Source organism: Aptenodytes forsteri, unplaced genomic scaffold (genome assembly GCF_000699145.1).
Source record: "Aptenodytes forsteri isolate BGI_AS27 unplaced genomic scaffold, ASM69914v1 Scaffold223, whole genome shotgun sequence".
NCBI lineage: Eukaryota > Metazoa > Chordata > Aves > Sphenisciformes > Spheniscidae > Aptenodytes > Aptenodytes forsteri.
In genome coordinates this window covers 1,114,656-1,141,868 of record NW_008794742.1, presented here as the reverse complement: position 1 = coordinate 1,141,868, position 27,213 = coordinate 1,114,656, and the positions used below count along the sequence as shown (strand labels likewise).

Genomic DNA, 27,213 nt, shown 5'->3' with positions numbered 1-27,213 from the left:
TAATGAATCAGGCCCCTTCAGAAGAGAGGTTTGATTTTTCCTGTATCACTGTTAATACTAACGTGGAGATTTAAGCTGGAGGGAAAGCCAACCATTAAAAAGCCACGACTCTATAAATATAAATGTATTATTTAAATGTATTATTTCTGGTAGAGTAATTCATATGCCTTGTTATGTGACTTGACTTTTAAAATACTGAGCTACCCCTAATTCTCCCGCTTGGACCTTTTATTTAAAGCAGATTCATTTTTAAAAGCAATAGCCATTTACAACCAAAAAAAATTTCTGTATATCTCTTATAAGTAATTACGGTATTTTTTTTAAAATGTCTGTGCTCACTAGTTTTATTTATCACAGAAGAAGGAAGCTGAGAGACCAGCGTCAAATCCTCGACTTGTATTAATTCTGGGGAAAGTGGTGATTTAGGGGGCTTTATACACCCGGAAGAATCTCCAGATTCTTGTTTGCATTTCTTGCTGCGAGCCTTTCCTGAAGACAAAGTTGAGGATAACAGTGCAGGTTTCTGAATGTTGGCAGAACTGCTAATATCAGCTTCATTTTTTTTCTGACTTTGTGGTTTAGGTGAAATCTCCTGAATAAATAATAAAAAATTGATACTTTTATTTCAGTTTCTTCGCTGTAGTTCTTGTATTCTATTTTGATTTTTTTAAAAGCAACTTTAGTATTCAAAACACATTTTAAAACAACATTATTTTCAGTACAAATGAAAACTATTTAAAATGCATCATATTAGATGTTTTTTTTAAAGGAGCACTATCAATTATTTTCAGTATTCAAAACACCCTCATTTCTTACTATTTGAAATATCTGCAAAAAGCCCGAAAACAAAACATGTTTCCCCTATTCCCATTTTAAAAATTCACCAAAGTCTTTTTTGTTTCTGTCTCTTTCCTCTTCAGTAGACCAGGACTGTTAGTGCCGTCTCAAAGTATAATTTGGAGAACACTTGTTACAAGCGAGAATACATAGACTAGAATACAACCACAGAATATCTCCAGTTGGAAGGGACCCGTCAGGCTCATCGAGTCCCACTCCCTGCTCCTCGCAGGACTACCTAGCTCTAAACCATATGACTAAGAGCATCGTCCAGACGCTCCTTGAACTCTGACAGGGTTTTGTACTGCTATGAGAAAGCAATCCTTGTTCAGAAGATTGCAGTTCTAAAAAAAGTTGCCAAGATTTTCCCTTCACAGTCGTTTCCCTGCCCATAGTAAAAAAAAAAAAAATTAAGAAGTTCCTCAGGAAAACTTTGTTTAACACGAATTTCATTTTTACAGAAGAACCTGAAAAAATTGATAGTGCTCCTTTAAGGAATGTCTGAAACAATAAAAAGTTTCCAAATACTAAACACACTCTCACACAACCCCTTTCAGTGCTGGGAGTCTGGATTTCACCACATTATATGTTTGTGCAAACACATGAAGAAATCACAACTTCTAGCACCACAGGGTTAAATAGATTGCTAACTGTTGAGGAAAAAATGAGCAGATAAAGAGTTAAAACAGTTTTTGAAGGAAAAAGAAAAAATAAAAAATCAACATATAATGCAGCTTTCCAATTTCATCAATTTTCATCCTTCTTAACACACATACTGAAGTATTATTTTTAGACAATAAGCATGCATTGACAGACATTAGCATTTTAGATTTTTAACTGGAAGTTCTTCCTACATTACTGAATAAACTGTGCATGTGTTACAACTTGCCCAGTAATGGCAAACTACAATATCTGAATGTAATTTCTTAAACCTGTCCCCTTTCTTTTCCCAGTTACATCACACAGTATAGAACCATCTAATAAAACCATAACTAACAAAGTAGAAAGATATTTCTAGAATGCGTGCACCACTTTATCCAAACTAAAAACGTCACATCTCTGATGATTTGAGGGTATTACTGGGTTTTGTTATAAATCGCAATTTTATTTTCCACTGGAACTTTCCATGTTCCAATGGAAAAAAAAAAACAAAGGCAAAACAAAAAACCACAAGTGCACATTCTGTGTTTGTAAAAGGGCACCCCTGAATGCTACATGAATAGCTCGCTGGAAGTATCACGTAAAGATCCGGTGCAAAACACCCCGTTCAGCAGACAGCAGTTCTACCTTGAATAACTCAATTACACATGTACTAAGTGCAGTTTATTCATTTAAATAAAATATTCCATGAACTGTAGAGTATACCTATGCTGGTTATGAGAGGTATTACCAGAAATTAATTAGAGTCGTAACTTGTAAATAAACAATTTTATTGTTCATCTTCACAGATGTGAAAGACATTACTACAGCATCCATTACTTTCAAATTACAAAGTTATTTAAACAAGATTAAAAAAATTAAATTAATATTTTGATAAGGTGCTTAACCTCGTAACAGGACAAATTAACATTAAAAACCTTAATGAATTAATGTTATTCATCTAATCAGGTCTTGGTCAAAAGGAAATATAACATGACATACCCTAATACAGTTAAATAAACTACTTGTATCTGCAACTAATCATCTGAGGTTTTGGGTTTAAGACTTTAAAACAACTGTAAACTAAAAATATATAAATATAAATAAAATAAACTTCAAACAACAAAGTCAGTTTTCGGCTATTGGCCTGAATACTTCTACCATGTTCTGTATTACATTATTAAAAAAACCTACAAGATATTTTACCCATTCAATTTTATAGCAGTAGCAAACAAAACCTCTAAGGAATGTCAGCTTTGCTATTGGAAAACCTTTTGGGGAGGTTTATAACTCGGCCATTTTAATTTGAATTTGGGCAGGAACTTAGTGAAAAAAGCTTTAAGCTCAAAAATTTTTCTCCCCACAGTTAATAATTTAAAAGTTTGTGAGGTTTCTGTTTTTAGTTAGAAGCGAAGGAATAGGACAATTTGGGATTTTAGATGCCTCTTTAAAGGAGCTTAACTATTATTTCCAAAAATGAGGTTTTTCAGACCATTAGCATGTAAACAATGACAGAGACATCGTTTTTTATATCTAATTAATAAAACAGAAACAGCCGAGTTACTAAGTCTAAGAAGTAACAAAAAGGTTTTAGTAAATATGCACCGTAGTTTATACTGTTGCATACACAGTCTATGTAAACCACAAAGTCCCATTCACCGTAATGGGATTCTGCATGGTAAGATTTACATTGTAATGATTCTTCCAAAAACAACATGCTGTAAGCCATTTCACAGTTTTTTGCACATTGAAAATATCACACACAGTAGCAATAAAATCATAGCATCTTTAATATGCAAAAATTTGAGAAATGGAATGTCATGTCAATACATTGTAAACCTTTATGCAAAATATTGGTCAATGCATTGACACCGTAGTGGCTCAGTTAGCCGTTACAGTGACAGCATTAAAAACAGAAAATCATGTTCCATTGACAAGACTCGCATCCAATGCAGCGTCAATGGAAAAAACACAGCAATGCAATTATATATCAGCTCTAAAGAACCAGTACAACCAAAATATCAAATAAAGTTTGGGGTAGGGACTGTTCATAGAGTGTGCCGGGACTTAAGAACAGAAGTGCTCTTTTAAGAATTGCGGGAAGCAAGGCTATTTTATTCAAATGCTGCTGTTAAAGAAGAATGAAAATGAATACAAAAAAGCTGTATTAAAACTACATTAAGGCTCTGATTTAAATCATTGGAAAACAAAGATGTCCTGAATCAAGACTACTGTTCATCCTTAGCTTGCTTTACCATGCTTAGGCATTCAGCCCTTTTAATATGCAAGATAATGCACAACTCGGAGTCAAGCAATGCCTGAACACAATGGAATAAGCCAAAGATAAAATGGCAGCCTTCAGGTCCTGCAAATATGCAGGTTTAAAAAATCAGACCCTTAACATTATTTAAAAGTTTCTTTTTTGTATTTATTAAAATACACACCGTTGCAAAATGTATGGCTCATTGAGCGGTTCATAAAACACATACAAGCCTACAACACCAAATTCTTACAATATAAAAGAAACTTCTTTTAAAAGAAGTTATACTTGATGTCAAAAACCCTGTTTCAAACACAAATCCAATTTGTGTGAGGGCCTTTTCCTAAGCCAGTCATGGTTCCAGCTATAAAACTGGACCTTGGGACACTGGTCTCCTCACATTTGTTGCATGGAGACTTCATTTTTCTTTGTTTTCTGTTAGTTTTCTAACACAAAAGCTCATTACTGAAATTCAAGTCAACACTGTGTTTAGAGACAAATTCCATACTTCTGGCTCTGCCAGAAATGTAAACATAAGATCAATTTTCAGTTCCCTATTATATCTGAAGGGGCAAATTTTAATGTTGTAGGTACTACATCTCCATGGCACACTCCAGTGGGAACCTTGCAAAAGAATCAAACTCTACCATTTCATACCTGCTCCAGGACTGGAGCTGTTTCTTTGTTGCCTTCCTTTTTTTCAGCACCATCTGCAACAACAGCTTTGGATGCCAATAAACCTTAGGAGAAAAATTGCAGAGATTTTTAGTTAGAAGCAGCTTGCTATAAGAATTTGGGGAAAACAAAGCAAAACAGTGAGACAAGAAATATGAACTGCTTATATCTACATCATAATTATCTCTGAAACAGCTCCACACAAAGCTGAACACTTTAAATTAGAAGAAACAAAATGTTAAAAGACCTTCCCATGATGGTGACCTTTCACAAGAGCTACTTCTCTGGCATTTCCACTAACAAGATAAAAATCAAATTATCAATTGTAAAAATAATGCCTCACCATCCTTTTAAAGCCCAAGTGTTCGGGCTTTAAAACCAAGCCTATGTTACTTAAGTAAATTTTGAGAGATCAAAATTATTTATTTACAAACCTTTTCTCTCTCTCCCCTTTCTAGTCTTTAAGAAATTCCCATCAGAATTTGTATTACTACTTATTAACTCTAACACATGCAAACCTTTCTTAGACAGAACAGAACAATGGATTTAATTTCCAAATGAATATTCTCAGCAGTGCTGCTCCCAAATTACCTCAATAACAAGACCATATTGGGAGCAAATATATCAGAATATGTCACTTCATTCATGAACCCATATACAATATCACTACTATAAAAAAAAAAAAATCTGTGAAAGACAAGGCAACATAAACATGAGGAAGCTTTTTGTTGGCTAAGCATATAGCAATAGCTTCAGTTCTGCCTCACACAGTAACTTCAATTACCTAAGTATGCACAGAAAGAAAAACTTCTATGCCATAAGACAAAGCAGAACTGATAAAACCTGAAAAAACACAAATCGGAGTAAAAGTTACTATTATAATCCCTGGGAATGTCAATATTGGGGGTTGACAGTTTAAGTGCTCAAAAATAACTTGAGCTGACAGATCCACAGGAAATTCCTATTGCATTTCATGAAAAATTAGATATGCTCAAAATTAATTTACAGCACAATGCCCAAGGAATTCTAAATTAGTGAAGCCTGGGCTCTCAGGAAGCATTTAGGACATTAAAAAAAAAAACCAAACAAAAAACCCAAAAAACATGCACACAAAAAAATGGTATTTTGCTAGAGAGCTATCACATTTCAGCATTCCACAATAAATACCAGGTGCTTTTTTTCATTTACTCTTTACATTAGATTAAGTTATGCTTCAGTTTACTGGAAAGTAGTTATGTTTTAAGTAAGCTTTTTCAGAAAACCACGTCCATAACAAGAGGTGCAAACTAATTGATTTTACAGCTAAATAGGTTAACCAAAAAGCAGAAACTTACTTAGCCCTGTTATATTAATACAAATAAAATTATAGGTAAGATTTTAATTCTGCATTAGGCTTCATAAAAGATTTAGGTTTCACAGACCTAAATAAACCTTTGTGACTCAAATTATCCTGTTTAAATCAAGTCGCAAAATTAGCAATGTTCTTCATATTGACAAGCATACATCTACAATGAAAAGCATAAAATAATTTTCAAAATTAAGTGAAGTAGAGTTTTAAATACTAAACAACAAGCTACAGTCTATAAGGCAGCTTTTGTGGTTCTACAAGCCACAGGTTGCCCAGAGAGATGGTGGATGTCCCATCCCTGATATCTCCCTGCCCACGGCAGGGGGGTTGGACTAGATGACCTTTAGAGGTCCCTTCCAACCCAAAATTCCATGATCTGCCCACGGCAGGGGGGTTGGACTAGATGACCTTTAGAGGTCCCTTCCAACCCAAAACATTCCATGATTTTTATTTCTAGCTAGATGCTCAGTGGTCAGAAAATAAAGCCATGAAACAAACCTAGACTCCGTCAGACCTGTGAATATATAACTCTCTTTATTTCCTTCTTCTCTACCTCATTAAGTATCTTTCTAACCAATTACCATGCCTGTAGAAAGAAAACAACTCCACAAGCTACTACAGCAGCAGGACTACAGGTTCACCATCTCCTGTCAGTAACAGCACGTAACAAATAAAAAGCATGGGGTGGCATAGTGAACCAGAAGTGTTTTGTTCTGTAAGCTTGCTGCAGATGCTATCTGTTCTTTTAGGTATCAACACTGTAGCAGGAGATGTGGAAGCAAGCATTCCAGAGGCAAAAATTAATTGGAAAATGACATTAATACATGCTTAGCAGGAGACATCCTTCACCTTCGGGAAATGTAATTTCCCCCAGTGGCGGTAGCAGAAGAAAAAGGAGCAAAGGAAGCAACTTTATTTTGTTGAATGGTGAGCAAAGAACACCAGATGCAGCTGTTGCCCTCGTGGCAAACAAGGAGAACCTTCTGCAACAAATACTGAATGCTGAATTGAAATCCAGAAAACAGTTCCCTTCAGACAGCCTCCTACAACCACATTATTTGCTCTATTTCCCCAATAAGACATTAGGTAAACGAATGTTATTCCTAACAGCTACAATGCTTTATGATTCTTTTGTAGCCATTCTGATGGGCACACCAGCACGATTTCCAACCTTCTTTCAAATCTAAAAGCTCGTGCTGGAAACACAAACAATAATTTACAAGTATTTCGAGCATAAGAAATAAGCATGTAGCAAGAGGAAGTTTGATCATCAGCAGTTACATTTTCAAAATACTCCATTATATGCAACAATAAAAAACCTACTACAGTATGAGTTGCAGAAGTGTGTTAATTTGAGAACAGTTACACAAAGTAACTACCAAGCATGACAAAATTTCATCTTGTAATTAAAGGATTAATTCACTTCATTGAATGGTAACATATTCTCTGCCAGTGGAGTATGTTTTCAAGGAGACACAGACACACTGGTTTTAGAATGATAAAGTCAATGGGTGCAACGTGATGTTTTCCAATTATTCAGTTCAGTCTATATGAGCCCATCCAACTGCTATTATTCTCACAAAGCTCCTTAGGAAAGGAGAATCTATCCACGAGCGCAGAAAAATGTAATTTCTAGAGCTACAGGTTTTTCAGCTGGTTTTGGTATCTTCTGCTACTAACCGCTATTGGAAAGAAATAACAGGGCTCTGTAAATATGTATCACTAGCATATATCTTATACTTCTGCTGCTCATGGCAGCAATTACTTTGGGACTTAACTGAGGGTATATGCAGTATGGGCAAAGGAGAGTAGAAATGAGGCTGATAAATCAGACATCTGTTAACTAAACTCGGTACGAAATAAGAAACCTTCCAGGAAAGAAAATCTTGGGAGGCAAAAGACGGGTTTTCCTAACGACTGCTTCCTTCATATCATGTTCCATACCGGCCCATTTCATTTATTTTCTCCTTTAGATTGAAGTACCGATTGAGAGACTGAAACAGAACCACACTCATAAGAAAACTGACTAAGCATCCTCAACTGCTGACCTGTGAAAGGTTGGATCGGCCAAAGCAAGTCTGAAAAAAACCTCATCACGCAGTTTAGTAAATCAGGTTATTTTTACCTTATAAAAAGTCTTACTTGTTTCTATATGAATGACCATACCCTATCTGCTACAAAAAACAAACAAACAAAAAAACCCCTCTCATCTGTAGCATAGAAAAGTTTGTCAGACTTCACACAAAATACTATTTACTAGAACAATGAGTGGAATGCATTTCTATCTTACTGTCTGTCCAAGTGCCCCTCTGTTAAGGGGGGGGGGGGGGGGCACGACGACTTCACAACTTTTTTCCACCCAGCTTTTGAAATGCACCTGACACTTTCCCAGCACAGGTACAAACATATTACCTCATCCTAAATACTGACAGGATCAATGCTGGCAACACAATTTGCTTATTGTGAGGCATGGGGGAGGAGGGATACAAACTGAAATAATTTTTCCACAGTTAAGTAAATTTCTATTAAATTTTGGAATAAAATGCATTTTTCAACTTTTGATAAGACTTTTGATAAGACCAATCATCAACTTTAAGATAAGACCAATCATCTATTATTCCATTTCCTGTTGTATAAAATGTATTCTATAGCTGCATACTTGTTTTCCATTGATACCTTTGAGTAATAAACATAGGGAATGAATGCCTTAGAGACTGAAAAAAACGTTTCAGATCTTCATTGCTTCAATCTGTAGCTAGGCTTGTATACTTTTAAATTACATACTGTAAACTGTTTTCAGGAACAGTTTTCCTTTCCAACAAACTATGACAAAACATTTAGTTTTTCCACAGCTAACAAAAGCTTTAATTTACAGTGGTGGTATGTAACTCATGACCATGTTAAGAAGTTGTACGAACCCCAAATTCACCCGACAATGGAGAAAATTGTGCAGCTGGACTTAAAATATACTCAAGAAATTCATCAGTTCAGGATGGTTATCTTCCTAGAAAACTAAAAAGACCAAGTCAAGTCTGAGACCATTCTCTGAATTTATGAACAAGGTAGATTTTATTACCATTTATAGATTCCTTTAAAATTCCAAACAAGTAAAAGACTGTAGTGAATATCTGCCTCATGAATGTGCTTTTATCCATCTACTTTAGTATCTTATAGGCAAGCATGTATATTTCACTACATTAAAAAGGAAAAAAGTCAACAACAAAAAAGTATTTTACCAGTGATCTTGTTAAGACGAGCTCTCTTTGCCTGAAATGAGTTGCCTAGATTACTTTTCCTCTTGTGTGATAACGTGCTCTCTGCCTGCACAAAGGCCATCTTTGGAACATCCACTACAGGAAATCCTACTTTTAAACAGAAGAGAAATCTAATAAACTCACATTTCATAAATACGTGGAAATCTCCAAAATACTTAAGTATTTCAGAACTGCTATTAGAATACTGCAGTAAAGAAACTTTAAAATTCTATTAAAAATGAAAATGACACATTCTGAAGATTTAGTATTACACACTGAAACATGAGATGCAGATTACCTCAAAATTTGTAATTTTTACTCAATATTATGAGAAATGCAGTATTAAAGACTTAAATTGAATAAATTCTTATCAACCCAGAAATAGTTTCAAACATCTCTGAATATGGATATATCACCCATATTGGAATTTTTTTCCTTAAAACAGGATCAGGGATTATCTCACAGGTAACAGAAGATGCAGGAATATGAACCAAAGCCTACAATGAAGTTATTAAAAAAACCCCAAAACCCTATGTTCTGCTCTTGTTAGAGCTAGTTAGAAACTGCTGACCCAACTAGATTTATCTGATAAAAATTGTTTCTAAACTGATTACTGTTATGTATCATAACAGTTATCACAACAGCAAATGTTGTGATTTGTAGTATTTGTGAAATGTAGTATTTCTCTAGAAATTTCTCTAGAAATACAATTTATTACTTAATTGCAAAATTAACAACAGGAACTCTACTGCAACATTACAGAAAAACCTATTTTATCTTTTATAAAATTTGTTTTTACCAAATGTGTCACTAGATGTAGGCTCCTCTTCCTTTTTTTGGACTTCCTGCATGATTGTAGAGGTTGAGGTTTCTTCCTTTTTTGAAGGAACTTTTAGCCATTTTCTGTCCTCTTTATCTTTATTGCTGTTTGCGCTGGTTCTAGGTTTACTTCCTGCTTTGTTCTTGGCTGCTGCTGCAGCAGCAGCTTTGACCAAAGCTATCCAATCCTCCAAAAAGGAAAAAATGGTAAGTAAGTATTAACAAGTGCCCGAGACTCTAACAGAAGATACTTATAAACCCAGTGAAACTTCATCTAGAAATGTTCAAGAGCAATTGAATTTATTTTCATGGCTACTACTCAAAGAGTGATAAAATGAGTTTCCCAAATTGCCTAAAAAAAACCTCAAAGTATTACCAGTATGCCACATGGATAAAAAGCAAAAAGAAAAAACCTTCAAAAAACCACTGTGTATAGAATTCTGGCTCCACACGTTCCCTGCTACCTATTTTATGTGTAATAGCTTTAGATACCCAGGAGCTCCCAAACCCAGACCACTGACTTTTTTCTTACTTTCTTTCTGGCTGTGAAATACACCAATTCCATTGTTGCTCAAATTTAACTATTATTCAAAACTACAATCAACTCAAAGCATGGTCCAGCCAGCTGCATGATTGGGCAGAGTTCTTCCTGAATTAAACTGATAAAGCAGGCACAACTCTTTTCTAATTATACCTGTGTTTCTAGAGTAATTACAGACAGCACTCTTTCTGTATTACATATTACAAGTTTCATTCAATAATTTCAATAAAGTGCTCTATAATATGACTGAATTTCACAATCTACATTTAAGGTAACAAAAGTGCCATTTTGGATAATGGCTTATTTGACCATACAGAAACATCCAAGGAGTGACCAACAGAACATACAGCCCAAATTCATCTATTTTTTGGCACATAGACAACGTCTAGCCACCCTGTAAATCAGTGGGGAGAACTCAATACTTCCAAGGCTGAGCCAAGCTCTTTCCACTAGCTTGGAGTGATCAGATTCCTGCCTTATGTCTCCTGAGTGTCAGGGATCAATCTGATTGCAAAAATTTCAACTTGATCCTTTTAACTGAAGTATTTTTTCAAATTTTCTATAACATCACAGTACAGAATTTTTCCATAGAGAAGGTATATGTGATATAAAAACCAATGACAAAGTTCATCCTCCACCAGTAAAAATTAAGCATCTGAGTGTTTTGAACGATAATTTATTACATGGCAATTTGGCTACAAGAGTATTTGCAGATTTGTACTACCACATATAAAAAAGGTATGATAAAGACTATTTTTTATCTAGCTTCACATGAGTGCTTTACAGTAAGTTCCCCCCCCCAACTGTAAATAGACTGTATTTTATTCTGGACTGTTTCCTTGTTGTTATGTTATCACGAGGTACCTAAAGGATCTTGATTTTATAAATCTTGTTTCAAGATTTTTCCCACTCGTTACTTATAATAAATACTTCAAATTTCTGTTCTACTGAGGTTTCTTTGCCTTCTTTGATGTATGAGAAAAGCATAACACAAAATACAAAGCATTTTCCTTGTATCATGCTTTTTCTTTTCCATAGCTCAATACTTTTAAATCACTGCTTTACATAGGTTATGCTTCTACATTGCGTCAAGCTATGTACCTAGAAACACCAACATTTTTGATTCCTCTAAGATAAAGTGTTCCGTGTCCAAACTGTCAATGCAAGATGCATACACTCAATCTAGCTAGCAGCAGAAAAGTTTGGAAACACTTTGGCAATGCTTACACAACAGGCAACTACCAAGGCCATTTGGTGACATGCCAGCCACAAAGAGCGTGTCTAACCGCCAGCTGCATAGTCAATCAAAAACACACATACCTCTTTTTTGGCCAGCCAAAACGAGCACACACATTAGCTCCAGTCCATCCAGAGCCTTGCCCATCCAGCAGGACAAAAAAAGGATTGAACTATTTGTGCTGGTGAGGAGTTAGGAGACCTGAGAGTAGAAGTCTTACACTGTACCCTGGCCAAGGGATGAAGAGGATCAGTAACAAGGCTGGAGCTTGGATCTTATGATAAAACTGGGAAGCAAAGGAAGGGCAGCCTGCATCAAAACAGCTTCTAAGCAGCATTTAATTTTCAGTCAAGCTAAGCACCCTGAAATCAGCAGCTTTCCAAAGATAACAAACTTCAAGGACCACACTGAACTAAGTAACCTGTCTTAATGGTAGCTGTTCTGGTGCAAGATGAAGGGGTTTTTTGTTTGCATTTTATTTCATTGTTTGGATACTTTCCTTAAGCCATGGAGCTTACAAAAGGTAGCAGGACACATATAACAATGAAGCAAACAAAGGTTAAACATTCAGAAGCCAGAGCAGAAAGAAATTAATTATGGTGATAGTTATACTTTTTTTCTAGATTAACATGTAAATTTAAACTCCGTGAAGAGAACCTTGAGTGGGGGGGTGGACAAGATTATATCAAGAGGTCCCTTCCAATCTCAACAATTTTGTGATTTTGAATTGGCCAGAAACTCTGTGGGTCCATCTTTATTTTGGCTCTGTAGTAAACATATAGGCACTAAAGTGACACAGGTAATTCCTGCTTTTTAACCTTGAACTTCTCCTGAGCGACTGCTCAGCTGCGCAGGTAATTCCTGCTTTTTAACCTTGAACTGCTGAGCGACTGCTCAGCTGCACAGCTCCTGACACGTGAGAACTATTTAGCATCTAAGATGCTAAGGTGACTATATTTCTTTTGAAGAGCACAGGAACTCCTCCTTCAAAAAGATACGTTTGTGCCTTTTTCAGAATTTTTAGTAAAAATTAACAAAAAATGGGAGAGTAACAGTGAGAGCCTACAGCACAATGAATTCTGAAATCTGTCTCAAGGTTGTTGTTATCTACTCTGTCAACCATAATAGCAGGACACTAAATATCATAGGTATCACAGAAACTAGTTGCAAACCTTTAATAGCAGGACTTTTCCCCAGAGCGTTCAGTACACACAAAGGTAAGGGCACAAATATGAACACACTACAAATTAATGAAGTAAAAGCAAAATCATCCTAAGAGAAGTTTTCCCTACTTTCCCCTCGTGTCCTGACATCGTCCCTCTATTGGCTGTGGTGTTGTAACTCTGCACCAGTTACTCTGCACCATCCAGCCTGATTTCCTGCTTCCCACAGTATCTCACCCCAGTGAAAGTTTCTCATTTACATATATAACTTTAAAAAAAAAAGTGTATTTCCTTCTTTTTTATCTTACTAAAATTCATCTTTCAAGTAAGCTGATAAATTTGACAGCAGAGAAGTAATGGGACACTGTAGTTAGGAGACAAAACATTACTTTACCACTACTGAGGAAAACTGTCATTATGCTAATTAGATTCACTAAATCAAAGCACAGGAAATTGCACGATCAAGAAATACATTAGTAGAAATTACCCAACAGCCTTACACATCAATTGGCTAAAACACTTGTATTTTAAAATATTCCTTTGCGTAACCTTAAACCTGCAACAGTGGGAAGGCAAAACCAGAATAATTTCTAAAATCCAACCCTTGTGCCAATAGCAAATTCACACACACATCGTTCTCCCTTCACCTGCCTACAACCACCACCTTTTTGCTTCTCTACAGTACTAAAGATTCAGCTGTTTTTCCTCTCCTGACACATCACAACTCCCAACTCTCACACATTCATACATACACATACATAAAACATCATCGATCTATTGACTGGCTGATTCCACATCAAGCCTGGATTCCTTACCCTCACCTTTCAATTCTAAACAGTCTGCCCCATCTACATCTTGGCTCACATTGTCTCCTGTCACATCTTCTTTTTTCCTCTGTCCCAATCGCAAATCCATGCTTTTTCCTCAGCTTCCTCTTCCTGTGTGCCAAGTCCCCTCCCTCTCCTTCAAAACCCTCCTCAAAACTCACTTCTTTTGGTTCGATTTCCGTCACTAATCTCAGCTCCGGCGCTATCTGCTCCCTCTCGCGCGCCTAATTATATCGAAGATAAAACAAAAAACATGAAACAGAAAAAGTAAGTTATCCAAATACTTCATATGTGCTCTCACAAGGGTAGTCTCAATATCCCCATCTTTTTTTATTTTCTCTCTGTACTACGTTAGCCACATTTCTGTGTGATTTCAATTAATTTGCACTTATCTGCAGAGCAACCTAACCTATAGTCTCATTGCATTGAACCACACCAATATTTTCCACTCTTTAAAAATTTTGCCTTTCCACCCTCACAGCTGAGTCTTATTAAAACACACTTCTGCAACTCAAAAATAGTTTGAGTGTTAGTGTTTACAATCTCTTCCTTTAAGACACACTAAGCTCAAATCAAAAAATTAACTAGCCTATATCCCTCTTTCTCCATGTAATTCAAATTCTGCATGCTTAGCACACACCTTCCAAACAGATCTTGCATTTGTTAAATTTGCTAATGCACTAGAACTTGAAGTATCTTAAGCTTACACTCATCTCTTGAAATGTGGTTTTTCTTTGGAAACAGACAAAAAAGACATAGGCTTAAATTAAGCATGAAGTGTTGGATCTGCCAACTCCACTATTTTTCAAATCAAGTTATACCCTTGGCATTTTTTTAAGCTTTACATAATTTTTAGTAAATGTCTTCTTATAAAATAAATAATGCAAAAAAGCAAAAACATCCATTTGAGTTCTAGGCTTGGGCAAAGCTCAGTTTCAGATAACTGATTTTCAAACCAAGTCTTAGATCACATTTTTATTCTTAAATACCACAAAAATATTTTGAAAAACAAACATTTTACCATCGCATAATGATGTAGGAGATGTTGCAGAAAAAAGTATCTTTGCCTCTGAAAGCTACAGAACTTCCTATCTCTAATTTTGCAAGATGAAATGCTAAGACTAGTATCAATTAGCATTATAGAAAGCATAATTGGTACCGTTCTTGCTGCAAGACAACTTAAAAATTCTAAATCCATCTCAGAAAGTGTAAATTTGGCCCCCTTATTCTTTCTCAAGACTTCATTGAAGCCACCTACATTCAGCCCCTGAGATGCATGAGACTGACACCATAACTCTCAACTACTGAGAAAAATTAGAAATAATAGATAAGCTGGACTGCCACCAAGCATGTCTGGACATCAAAATGGTTGCTAAGAAATGGATTTATAATTTTTTTTAAAGCTGAAAATGCCTGTAGCCTAAGAGTAGTAACTCAAGATTAGACACAACATAGCTCCCTAGAAAAAGCACAGGACAGAGTAAGGGATGACTTCACATTGTCATAGAAGGGCTATTTCAGTTCAGTCACAACCACATTACCCAAGTTTTTCTTTTTATGAAGTAAAAAGAAATACTCTAGCTTCCTAACTTACTGTCATACTGAAAGTATTGTTTGAATTATTATATACTGGTTCAACAGAGTTCTTGCAAGACTGCAGCAAGAAGCCAATGTTAGCATGACTATGGATTTCAGTTTAACCTCTTTAAGGAAACATAGTTTAAATAGTGCAATGTTGCCTGCACAAAGTTCCAATGTTCTTTGCATAGATAATCAACCCTAGTATACAGCTACCTGTAACCTGGAGGCCAGGATATAGAAATGTTTTCAAGCCAATTCGCTTATCCATCTGCCCTTGTCACAATAGGGATGGTTACAACAGTAATTATGAAATACCTGAATTTTGTTTGCCAAGTTGGGAGTATTCTGAAGGAAATTGGGAGCAAGTAAGAACAGTTTTTTCACATTTCTTGTCTCCAAGTCTCAAACAGTTTCAGTGGAGTAATTTCTCATTAACTATGAGAATACAGTTGCCATGCAAGATAAACGCAATGGCATTTCCACTGAAAGCATGTATCAGTTTTCAATGTTGTTTTTCTTTTGCAAGTAAAGATATGCTTAGTGACTGAATCATGTCCTCTACTTCACAGCCTCCCTCAACTTCTACTCAGCATCTCTTCTTTAACAGCAACTGGACATTATCAGAGATAAAGAAATATTTATCTGTCTGAATCCCCAAAAGTTCTGATACAGGGGAGAAAACCCGCACAGAACAGTCATGTTAATAAGAACATGTGGGCAAAAAGCTACCACAGTAGCAAACAAAAGAGATGGGGTGGGGAATAAATAAATAAATAAATAAATAATCAATCAATCAGCAGCACAGACTACTGACAAGCTAAAGCTTTTTCCTGAAAGGACACCAGAGGAAAAAGTCTCTGGATGCCCCTGGTTTTGTAAACTCTGCAAGACAAAACTCTGAGAACAGATTAGTCGGCAATGGAGTGTATGGCAGCTAGACATTTCAGATAGAGGCAAGACTACTTGAGCAGCACACTCTGGGGCATCATTCATAAAACTGGTGAAGCAAGGCAGTGCAGGACCTAGAACAGAGACTGTACTCTAAAACTAGTTGTGCTAGATGACATTTTTACTATCTCAAGATATTTAAAAAAAAAAATCTATATAAAACTTAACAAAGAGATACCTAAAGTATTCTTACCTGCCCTTTTGCATCCTCTGGCATAGATTTGATATGCATCCTCTTAAGACATCGAATAACACCATCATAGAACTGTACTGTGAATGTTCCTAGAAGAGAATTGATGTTATCATTATGACTAGTTAAAAAACAAACACACCTTGTTACTATGAAAGCTTTAGCAAAATGTTTTGTAGCCTATATGAACAAGTAACCAGGTGTTACCTACAGTCAGGATTGAGAATTTTAAGAGAAATAAATGACAGCCTCAATGAAACCCTGCTCTTATGTTGTTGCTCTTTGTCCACTTGGACAATTTCAAGCATGTTTAAGCTACTGTGCCACTTTTGCTCATAATTCATTGAAAGAATTGAGTAATATTTAAGTTGCCACAACAGTGAAACAATTCCAATTCACAATCAAATCTTCATTTGCTTTAAACTACAGTAAAAACTTCAACTTCTACTTATGTTCATTAGAAATATCACCCCATTGTGAAGTATCGTATCTAAGTTGTTCCTTTGTTTCCCCATTTCCATTGTTTTTCCTCAATAAACAAAACTTTAGAGACACCTACCATTCCTAAAACGATTACAAAAATTTAAAGGTATCATTAGCCCAAATCGACAATAGTACAAAGTATTCATAACACTGTGCACAGGATATTCTTCTCATCACTGAGGAAACATTAAGCATTTTGTCTTCCAGGAGAAATTCCTATTGTCTAATCTCACACAGGTAAAAGATGAACCTTTTACTAAATTCGATTAAATAGAAACATTTTCCAATTAATACTGAGGCAGTGAGGAAAAACTTTATATGCATGTCAATTTTTAAGCAGACTACAGCTACAGCATAGCATATGCAAACAGGCCTTACCAATGGACCACACATGAATACATACCCTCTTTATTAATTGCTTCAATCTTTGCAGGGTAATATCGACAGTCTGTCCAACGAGCTAGGACTTCTTCTCCAGGTTTAAAATCCTGTTTTATACAAATTTAGTCATTAACATTTTAATCATTTAGACTTTTTCCTGAAAAGAATTAAACATTATGTGCTAGAGAGATTTAATGTAGGAAAACAAGTAGGATAGTTTACAAAAAAGAGGCAAAGACAAAATAAACGTGCCACTTACAACAAATTCTTCATCATCTTTCAGCCCTTCTTTCCTTAATGCTGGTCGCTCCAAGGGTCGCAACCTATTGCTGTCCCAGTAAATCCACTCATCGTAGCGATGACTCCAACGTTCAAAATGGACCAACATCTTCCCCTCTTCATAGTCTATCTTCTCAATACGAGATGGATACCTTGAATGATAAACGTAAACTGATAAGTTTCCAGGGTTTTCATTTTTTTTGCATACAACAGTGCTCACCTGACCATTCTGAAAGTTATACTAACACCTTGTACTGAGAAATCTCCAAGTCTGAAAAAGATGGAGTTATTAAATTGATAGTAGGATAACATTTAGTTTAAGAGTTATCTATACACATCAGTGATATGTCATCAGCTTCATCCTAGTCAGATGATTATACACAAATTTAAACCTCAAACTCCCAGACCAAGATTGCCTGAAATTGGCATTAGAAGTTTGTGCTTATCAATTTTAAAACCTGTGTTTGTTTAAAGCAAAGTCCTGTAAGAGTTTTTGTTTGCTTGGGGATGAGAAGGATATAAAATAGTTTTAGGAGTACAGTCATTACTTTTATCATATGAAATGTTTGGTCAAACTATACCATTGATTCCAGACAAGTCTGAGCAACTAATCAAACCCAGAAGTCAACAGAACTTAATCTACGCCACTTACTAATTTATAGATCAGCTTCCATGATTTCACTGCCATTAAATTTGATTCATAGTAACTATCTTTTAGCAGTCATCCCTCTGTAACTCCACATGCACTAAACTATGTCAGTCTTAATCATCCCTCTGTAACTCCACATGCACTAAAATATGTCAGTCTTAACACGTGGATTTTACTCTCAGCAAACATTCTACGTGGTCAGTAGAACTAATCAGGACTGAGCTGCAACCAGATGAAATCTTAGGCATCTAATTTTGGGAGTGGCATAGATGTAGTTTAGGAACCATAAAGTTTCAGATTACATTTGCAGGGAAAAAAGGCAAATTTCCTCTAACCTTAGCAATTATTATTCAGTCTTACTATTTCTGTTTCACCGAAGTGATGTATTTCACAAAATTGTAGTAGGGGAGCAAGGTACAAACTGGTTTTGTCACACTACTTCCTCCACCAAAATTATTAGATCCCATTATATTCACTGTATGAAATGCAGAGAAAATTGGAACGAGGCAGAACTCAGCTCCTTCTGCCCTTCACAAAAGTATTGAAACAGATTCAAAAGCACACAGAATCTCCTAAAAAAAAGTTAATTAGATCATCAAATTTTCTCCAGAGTTTATATGAGGGATGATCTAAAGTTAACAAATATTGTATTGAAAAGAAAGACCACAGCAAAAGGACAGCTGTCTTCCACCTTCATTAAGAGGCAACCTGTGTTTCTAAAAAAGTGCTACTGTAGAGCAATAGTAAGAGAGCAGAGCCTGAGCAACCAATTTCCAGTCCTACTGCAAATTCCATCAGCTAGAAATGCAACTGACATACACAGGTACCCTGTCAACATTTTCAATTTTGAATACTTTCTCTCCAAAATACTGAAGGCACTGATAAAGCAGTCTTTAACACTATGTTCTGATTAAAATATAAGTTCTCAGGAAGTACAGGCTTTCCTTCTTTTATGGTGACGAGAACAGGGCATTAAAACAAAAGGTGTCAATCTCAATTTGCTCCTTCATTTCTCCAGTCCTACTTCTTCAGCTGCAGTGTTGCATACAGCTTCCCAACATCTAAATATCTCAGTTGCTGAATGAGAAAAACTCTCTCTGATTTTCTAGGTTACTACTGCAATTACTTCAGCCACACTTCACCCTCGCCTCAGAACACACAGACAGTCCAACTTCTTATTGCATTTGTCTCATTCATACGTTCCAGAAATGCAAAATATTTTTGTAGCCATTCTTTATGTTCCCAACTTCTTCTCAATGAACTTTAAAAAAAACCAACAAACAACGTCTTAGTCTCAAACTGCAGACTCTCATTTGTCACTCTACTAACAAAATCTTTTTCAAGATAAAAGAACTCCATGGGACTTCTTTCAGAGGAGCAACAAGATCAACCTCCTTTTCCCTCTCAAGCAGACTGACAACAACCACCTAACAAGAACAGTGAAACTGATGATATATTGTATCAAAACAGAAAGTAAAACTCACAGGTCAAAACCTGAATCCCATTATCAGCATTCTGGTTTAACTTTGAACAAAGCTTCAAGAAATCAAAGTCAGCCAAGAGATGGTTTTCCTAAGCCCTGCCTCTGACAATGCTTTCTTCTTTACTCTACATGCTGCTACGTTTAGGAATTTTATTATAAAATTTCTTACTAGTTTTTTTATCTTCCCCAGTGTTCCAATTTCAGACTTCTTATACCTACACACCAAGTGTCAGGATAAGCAGGAAGAGTAGCAAAGCAGAGGAAAAAGTAAATTTACTGTTACTACAGCAAATCTATGAATAATGATGTTACCTAAAAGAGTTCCAAATAGAAGTAAAGGATGACACAGAAAGCATTTAACAGAGGTAAGGAACAAAAAACACCAGAAAAGCAAGAGGACAGGAAGTGCATTTTGTAGCAATCAAAAATGAGAGCTTGTGCACAAGCACCGAAGCTGCAGTAGTGAAATGGAAGGCAAGAACGACGATGCTTTCTCACTACAGTTGGAAATTTCAGGTTTATCACATGCTAGCCAGGTAGTGATGCAAAACTACGGTTATTTTACAGAATTCAGGGACCATCAGCCAAAAGACAGAATTCTCCTTTTCCTATGCATCTACAACACAAATACTCTGTTCCCATTATGGCACTACCCTATGGCGGTTCCCTTGCTACATTTTTATTGTTGTTATGGCTGGTAGCTTTCACTGGTCAACATCAGCAAAGTCACCATTCCAAGCACTGTGTGTAGAAAACAGAAGGGATAAACTGGCAAAATATAGTACACTGTCCTGGAAAGAGAAAACTGAGTAAGAGGGGGAAGTAAAATACAGAGTATAGTTTAGAGACAAATATCTAAAAATGAAGATAGTTTTAAGGAAAATTCAGCAAGCCAAGAATCAAGACATTAATATCTATGGAAAAAAACAAAAGAGCAAAGCTAGCATCAGTTAATAGAAGAGGACATGCAAAATATTAAGTCTCATGAGGGATCACTCAACAGAGGAAATGCAGCACCAGGTGTGTTTTATTGGTTAATTTCTCATTGATGAATACAATTTCTGCTACCAAAGTCTTTTTAAAATGTCATTATCAAAGTCCATGATACCGGTTTTGCACAGTTATATCTTATAGTAGTCATATCATCACATAATGTTTTTTTTCCAATAATCTATGTTTCTTCAATGTATCTTAAGACAGTGGTTGCAAGATGAATAGAGCCAAAACCTGCATTCAACTCCAATCCTCAGAGATGGAGTATTCGGCAAATGTCTGAACCACTCAAGATACATATGACTGGTTATTAGGCAGCCCAAAAATAACTTTGTATGGATTTAGCAACAAGCTATTACCCTCAATATCCACTAAATTTAGCCACACAATGTGCCACAAATATGTATAAACAGTAATATTTCACAATGCTGATCCCACAGTGGAAAAGAGCAGAGCATATGTATTGCAGAATTTACTATTGCAAGTTTTACACTGCATGGAAACATTTTTCTGGTGTTATAGTTTTTGTACTTCTACTGAAAATAATCAATTTCATAAATTGCAAAATTATACAAGTATTTCAAAGGCAAGTGTGCATTTCCTGCTAATAAGAGATAAAATGGCAACATAAATTTTTTTAATCCACCTTTTTAAAGAATTCTAGTAACAATGCATACAAGAAAGCTTTTACTATGGCTAAGAGCAATGTTTATATTCATTCTGTAGAAAGAAGATTAATATGAAGATGGTTACATCTCATACACATGAGAAGTTTTATGCAGAAGTTCCTTCCATCGCAAAGCTACAAGTAGGCATTATGAAGAAGTACTACAAAGGGGAATACAAACATCACTCTTTACAGTACCAAAGTGTAACGATGTCTAAGGCCAAACAACCTTCCAGTCAGGTTAATTCTCCCCATTTGCCCCCAGAAAGTACTCCACACTAAGGGATCAGAATGAATTTGGTATACAAACAAGTTTGCCAACATTTGTTCAGCACAAACCAGAAAAATACACTCTAAAAAACTGAGGAAAAAGTCTTTACTTTTCACAGGGAAAAAAAAAAAAAAAAAACAACACCAAGAAAAACCAGACCACCACACTCCAGTTCAATAATGGAACTGTTCTTTTTGTGGGAAGAAACAATAACCTGCAAGTTGTGGGTGTGTTTTTTTTAATAGCATGCTGGAAATAGTATTTAATATCCCAAATAAAGTCTCATCCAAATTTCAGGGGTTTTTGTTCTTGTTTTTTAAAGAGAGAACAGGAAAACTATTGTTAGCTCATGGTATCTGCCCAGTTTACATATTGCACGCTCTCCATTCTCAGGTTCCAGTGATTTGAGCCTGTAAGAATTACGCAACATTTTTGTAAAGCCGCAAAATTTAATATGGCTTACAAAATTTACACTATGAAGCACTGGTCAGACAACAATAATGCTCCAACATTCATATAGGAAAAATTAATGGGAAACTTCCAGTTTTCATTTCTTGGCAGTGTTAAAAGAAACCAAAACACTTTCTCCAAAGCACTTAACACATATTAATGGCCACACAGACAGTATTTTTCATTTTGACATCATCATCTTCCTTTTGACCCTTCAAAAGTGACCAACAAGTGGTCAATTGTCCTGTGAGATGGGACAACAGTTATTTCAAACTGTAAAAATGAATGCAAAAAGCTAGGAAATTTGCCCAAGTTTGCACCTACGAAGTCTAGAAACAGACACATACTTCCTGCCTTCACAATAATGGTATAAAAAGTCTTTCCTTCTACCTCGTAGAAGATGTAAAACCAAATACCCTCCATTCTGACTTCTCCACAAACAGTCTTCTGGTATCTGCAAAATCTGCAAACACCTGTTTCTAACTCCCCACCTTTTGTTATATATATTGTATTATATCAATATAAAGCAAAGTCTTCACAGTCCTTTCAAATACCTGGCTGTCAAGTAACCCAGTCAACTGAAATCCAAAGCAAGGACTGTACAAAATAAGATTTCCCAAAGTCTTACAGGGAAAAAGCTTCCTCCATACTGAAGAGGGAAAAAAAAAAATCCATCCAGATAATCAAATATAGTCAAAGTGTTGTTGTTCTGATAACTAATCTATTTTAATGAGCTGTTTCCATTCTAGAACTGCAACAAGGGCCATGTATCCGTACTTCCTTCATTACCTAACTTATAGTTTATTAATCTGCTTGATCTAAAGACTACGGTGTCAGAAAAATAACAGGGTGGTTTTTTTCAAAGCAGTATTTGGCACTTGCGGGACAACCAGTAGAGAGCTAGAGCCACAAAAGACACAAGAAAACAGGAAAAAAAAGGAAGAGATGCATCTTTAAATACATCAGCTTTGTAAAGACCGCGTCCTACCTGTGGGAGCTAACAGCTTAAGAACCAGTCTTACACATGGGCACGTACTTGCAGATTTGTGCAGTTTTACTGCTGTTTCATCTGGTCAGTGAGAGGCATAGGGGTGTGTGCGCACATTTATTGGTTTTTGTATGAGGTCATAGGATAATTCAAGTCAGAAAGGACCTCAGAAAGCCTCTAGTCCAATCTCCCACCCAAAGCAGGGTCAGCTATGGGATCAGACCAGGTTTGCCAGTGTTATCCAGCCCAGTCTTGAAAACCTCCAATGTTGGAGACTCCACAAACTCTTTGGGCAACTTGATCCACTGCTTGACTGTCCCATGGGGAAAGAGATTCTCCTTGTACCTAGCCCGAATCTCTCGTTTCAACTTGTGCCTGTCATCTCTTGTCCTCCAACCACGCACTACTGTGGAGAGCTTGGCTGAGTCTTCTTGATGACATCCCTGTAGGTATTGGAAGGCTGCTAGCGAGTCTCCTGAAGCCTTCTCCAAGCTAAACAAGTCCAGTTTCCTCACCCTCTCTTCACAGGTCGTACACTCCAGGCACCTGATCATCTCGTATGTATTTAATAATTTTCTATTCTCAGTCAACCCCATCCCATTTACTATCTGCTGACAGATGATCACATTGATTTTGATTAGAGCTGCATTTCATAGTTTGCTTTACTGAATTTAAATTTAACAAGTGGTTTAAATTCATTATATAAGATGACCTCCCTTGCAACAGTATACTGTTGCACTTGATAAAGAAGCAATTGCAGTTACCTCCACAATAAAGCAAAAATAAACACGCTTATTGACAGCCTGTCTTTGCTGATCAGTTTGACCAGGCTTTCTTCTACTCAGTAATCATACATGCCAAATGATACCAGTGACCCAAACACTGCCTGCCAAAACTTCCTCATTTAAAAGTACGGAGGTTTTAAGCAATAAATAGTCAAGGTACACAATAATACCCCCTCCAAAGTTTACAGAATTCAAACAGAACACCAGATCCCATGAAATGAATTTCAGCAACTACTACACAGATGAAAATTTAAGAACTGCAGAAGTGCCTCAGCAAGCAAAAACATACTTTACTGTATTTTTCCCATCCTCTAGAAGCCTTTCTTGATTAATATTTTAACTGCTCATGAACACTGCATCTTTAAATGACAGCAGGCTTTCAGAAAAAAATGGAGAAAAAAATTAAAACCCTTTCAAAGGCTATTTTTCAGCAAGTGTTCTCAATTTGTCACTTGTAGAAAGACTGAGCTAAGCAATACTACTGCTCTTCAATTCTGGTTTTGTTAAAAAATATAAAGGGATTTCGTGTAAGTTCAGCAACTTTATTTTCTCTGAAGTATGTATTTCTGCATGCAGATGAGGGGAACGCATACAGCTTATATATAGAAAGAATTTAAAAAACATCCACCACCCCCTTATGCAACAGAAAGCTAAGGGAAAAAAAAAATCACATGGACTATTATTTTGGCCCGTGTCACCCTAATAATAACACAACAGTAGGCTTTCTCTAACAAGCTCTTTGGTTACGTACATGAATATTATTTCGTTTGAAACAGAGTCCTGTTTTCAGTGTTGCTGTAACTGCAAAATTTTATTATTAACTTTCTGCTCCTGTATATGGCACCACAGAAGTTCACAAACTTGACCTGTTCTACCTGGCGGTCCAGATGATGAATCAATTCCTAGAAAGTTCAGGATAAATTCTATTCTGCCTGAAAATACCAACCAACTCAGCTGCAGAGCTTGCGACAGGGCCCACGCCTGAGAAGGCCAAACCTAGACAAGTACTCCAGAACTGTCATGCGACCCTTCCCGGTGAAAGGGCTGGGCAGATCTGATACGAACCATACACTGGATAGTCAATGATCTTTTTTTGATACAATTAAGCTGAAGCTATTTTTACATATTAACTTTTGTTATCTAGTTACATTAACCAATTATCTCTAGTCACAGAAGATGCTATAAAAAGTTCTATTAAAATTATTTTATTTTTACAGCACTGTTCAGACAGTTTCATGATCTTGACACTCAGTTATAGAATCAGTATGCTGAAAACTCACTCTAGAGCAACAGATAAGAACAAGGACTGTTCTGTAAACTGTATTTTCCTTTAGAGACCGTTTAATAAAACAAACACTTTTGCTATAATTACAAACAAAGCTCTGCAGATAAAAAAGTTTAGCCCAACTTTTTATACAGAGCATGTAACTACTGGAGTAAACATGTAAATAATACACAGACTTCTCTATCACATAACTTGGAGTTAGCAGGATCAGATATTTACACGAACACGCTTAGTTCTCCAGGAATGCAACAGAAAAACAGGTACAGGCCTCTACATTTCCTAGCCCTAATCAATCAGAAAGCAGCTAAGAAACAACTTCTGGGTAGAAGCATCAACTTCCTGTGTCATCTACTTTAACAAACCCAGGGATTTTTCAAAATGAAATAGCACGGCCAGCATACATCATGAAATTAGTGCACTTGCTTTAATAAAATTTTGACTAATGATTTATTTCAAAAGAACAACTCCTTTCACAATACGCATGCTGTGTAGCGTGGTCCTTGTGCCCGCAAATTTCCATTTTATAGTCAGGATATGACTGGGTGGGGCAGAGTCACAGTTTTAAGCACTTCATTCCTCCAACTGTTCGGTACAAATACAATCGCACTTACCTATTCCATGAACTCCGATTAAGGATGTTTTCTTTTTTTAAGATCAGTTTTGTGAACCTATTAAGTATGATAACTGAATACAAAACAAATTCGCATGCATGCCTTCAAACTAAAACAAAAGAAGTCTTTAGTCACAGAAGTTTGCCACATTAACGGACCGATCATCTCCCACGTGACACTGCGCTCCACACTACTCTGGAAATGCTCATTGCTTACTATGGCTGCACAAGCAACTAAAAGCAAATGAACAAAAACCCACAGAAAAGCTTAGGTTGATTTCTGAAGAGAGAACATTTTCCTAAAAGCTAATAGTTTTAACAGACTTATGCAGAAATTCATAAAGTTCACATGTGAAACACTCAATTAATAGGTGCACTAAGTTTCATGATTAGACATCAAAACATACAATATACACAAAATAATTTTGCTCTTAGCAAATACTGCACAATGTCCTCCATACCATTTTTGTAAATAGTCCAGTGCCTCCAAACGAGCACCAATCTCAAATGTGATTCCAGGACGATTTGGAGGCTTTTTACTCATCTTGATATTTTCTTTTTCACTACCTTTGGAGGAAGAAAAAAAAAAAAAAAAGTCATATTAAAACACATAATGTTGTCTGAAACATGTCACTGACAGCAAATATATTCCAGAGGGTGGAAAAAGATGTGAAATTTCTATCCTGACTTTCCATTAACTGCTTAGTTTTCAGAAGTATAGTCAAGGCCCAAAAAAGGCATTAAAAAAATTAACGTATTTTTATTCAGATTTCTTCCCCTCCCCACAAAAACAGTCATCAACGTTAAGTCAAAAAAATAAAAAAAAAACTGGTGCTCATCTCCAAAACCGTACTACACTGTAATTCCTTGACATCCCTTTAGAGTGTAACTTTAAGAGTTATGTAGAGTCAATGTGTTTTCTCTCCTCTGCCACGGAAAAGGTCAAAACCAAGAAAAACGTACCTTACCAAGAGCAGAAATTTAAAGATAAACATGGCCTAAAGGACAAGTAAGATGAAATTAGCAAAACCAAAAATAAAGAAACAAAAAGGCCACCATCAGCCATTCTATGCACTCTCGAGTCTCATTCATAGCACGAAGTAAGTTTCGCTCACAAGTGCCTTTTAATTTTTTTGGTAATTCAGGCACTATTACAAAATCACTTCTCTGCCCGACTACTTTCACGGTAATCGTGACTTTCTGACGTACTACCTTTATCACCCCGAAGCAGAGAGTGGCTTGCCGTTGGGGCCGCAGGCTCCTGCGGCATGCCTACTGCAGGGCAGGGGTGCCAGGCTGCAGGGCCAGAGCCTCCTTGCTCCGGACCGCCAGAGGAGCGCGGGCCGGGCGCCCCCTCGCCCCGCGCCGCCAGAGGAGCGGCATCCGGACCCCAGCTTTGAAGCGGGGCTCCTCTGCCAAGGCCGGGAGCGCGATCCGGGGCAGCTGCATCGGGGGCGGAGGCCGACCTGAGGAAGCCCATGCCGCTCCCCGAGCGCGGAAGGCACAAAGGGGTCGTCCCCAGCCAGGCTCGGAGCGCGGGAGGGCCCCCGGCCGGCGGGGGCCGAGCGCT

The 27,213-nt window shown here is 36.6% G+C and overlaps 1 protein-coding gene across 1 annotated transcript in view; it reads right to left on the bottom strand.

The window, feature by feature from the left end:
• The window catches only part of PHF20L1 (PHD finger protein 20-like 1), a 60,939-nt gene extending 34,029 nt beyond the window's left edge, over positions 1 to 26,910 (bottom strand). Inside the window, exons 1-10 of the mRNA XM_019470674.1 lie at positions 26,856 to 26,910; positions 26,105 to 26,210; positions 17,443 to 17,614; positions 17,206 to 17,290; positions 16,323 to 16,411; positions 13,762 to 13,824; positions 9,813 to 10,020; positions 8,996 to 9,124; positions 4,394 to 4,476; positions 340 to 592 (exon numbers count right to left, since the gene is read on the bottom strand). Coding sequence (XP_019326219.1) covers positions 340 to 592; positions 4,394 to 4,476; positions 8,996 to 9,124; positions 9,813 to 10,020; positions 13,762 to 13,824; positions 16,323 to 16,411; positions 17,206 to 17,290; positions 17,443 to 17,614; positions 26,105 to 26,187 — 1,165 coding nt within the window. The 5' untranslated portion in view covers positions 26,188 to 26,210; positions 26,856 to 26,910. The remainder of the gene's footprint in view (positions 1 to 339; positions 593 to 4,393; positions 4,477 to 8,995; positions 9,125 to 9,812; positions 10,021 to 13,761; positions 13,825 to 16,322; positions 16,412 to 17,205; positions 17,291 to 17,442; positions 17,615 to 26,104; positions 26,211 to 26,855) is intronic.
• Between the last annotated feature and the right edge of the window lie 303 nt (positions 26,911 to 27,213).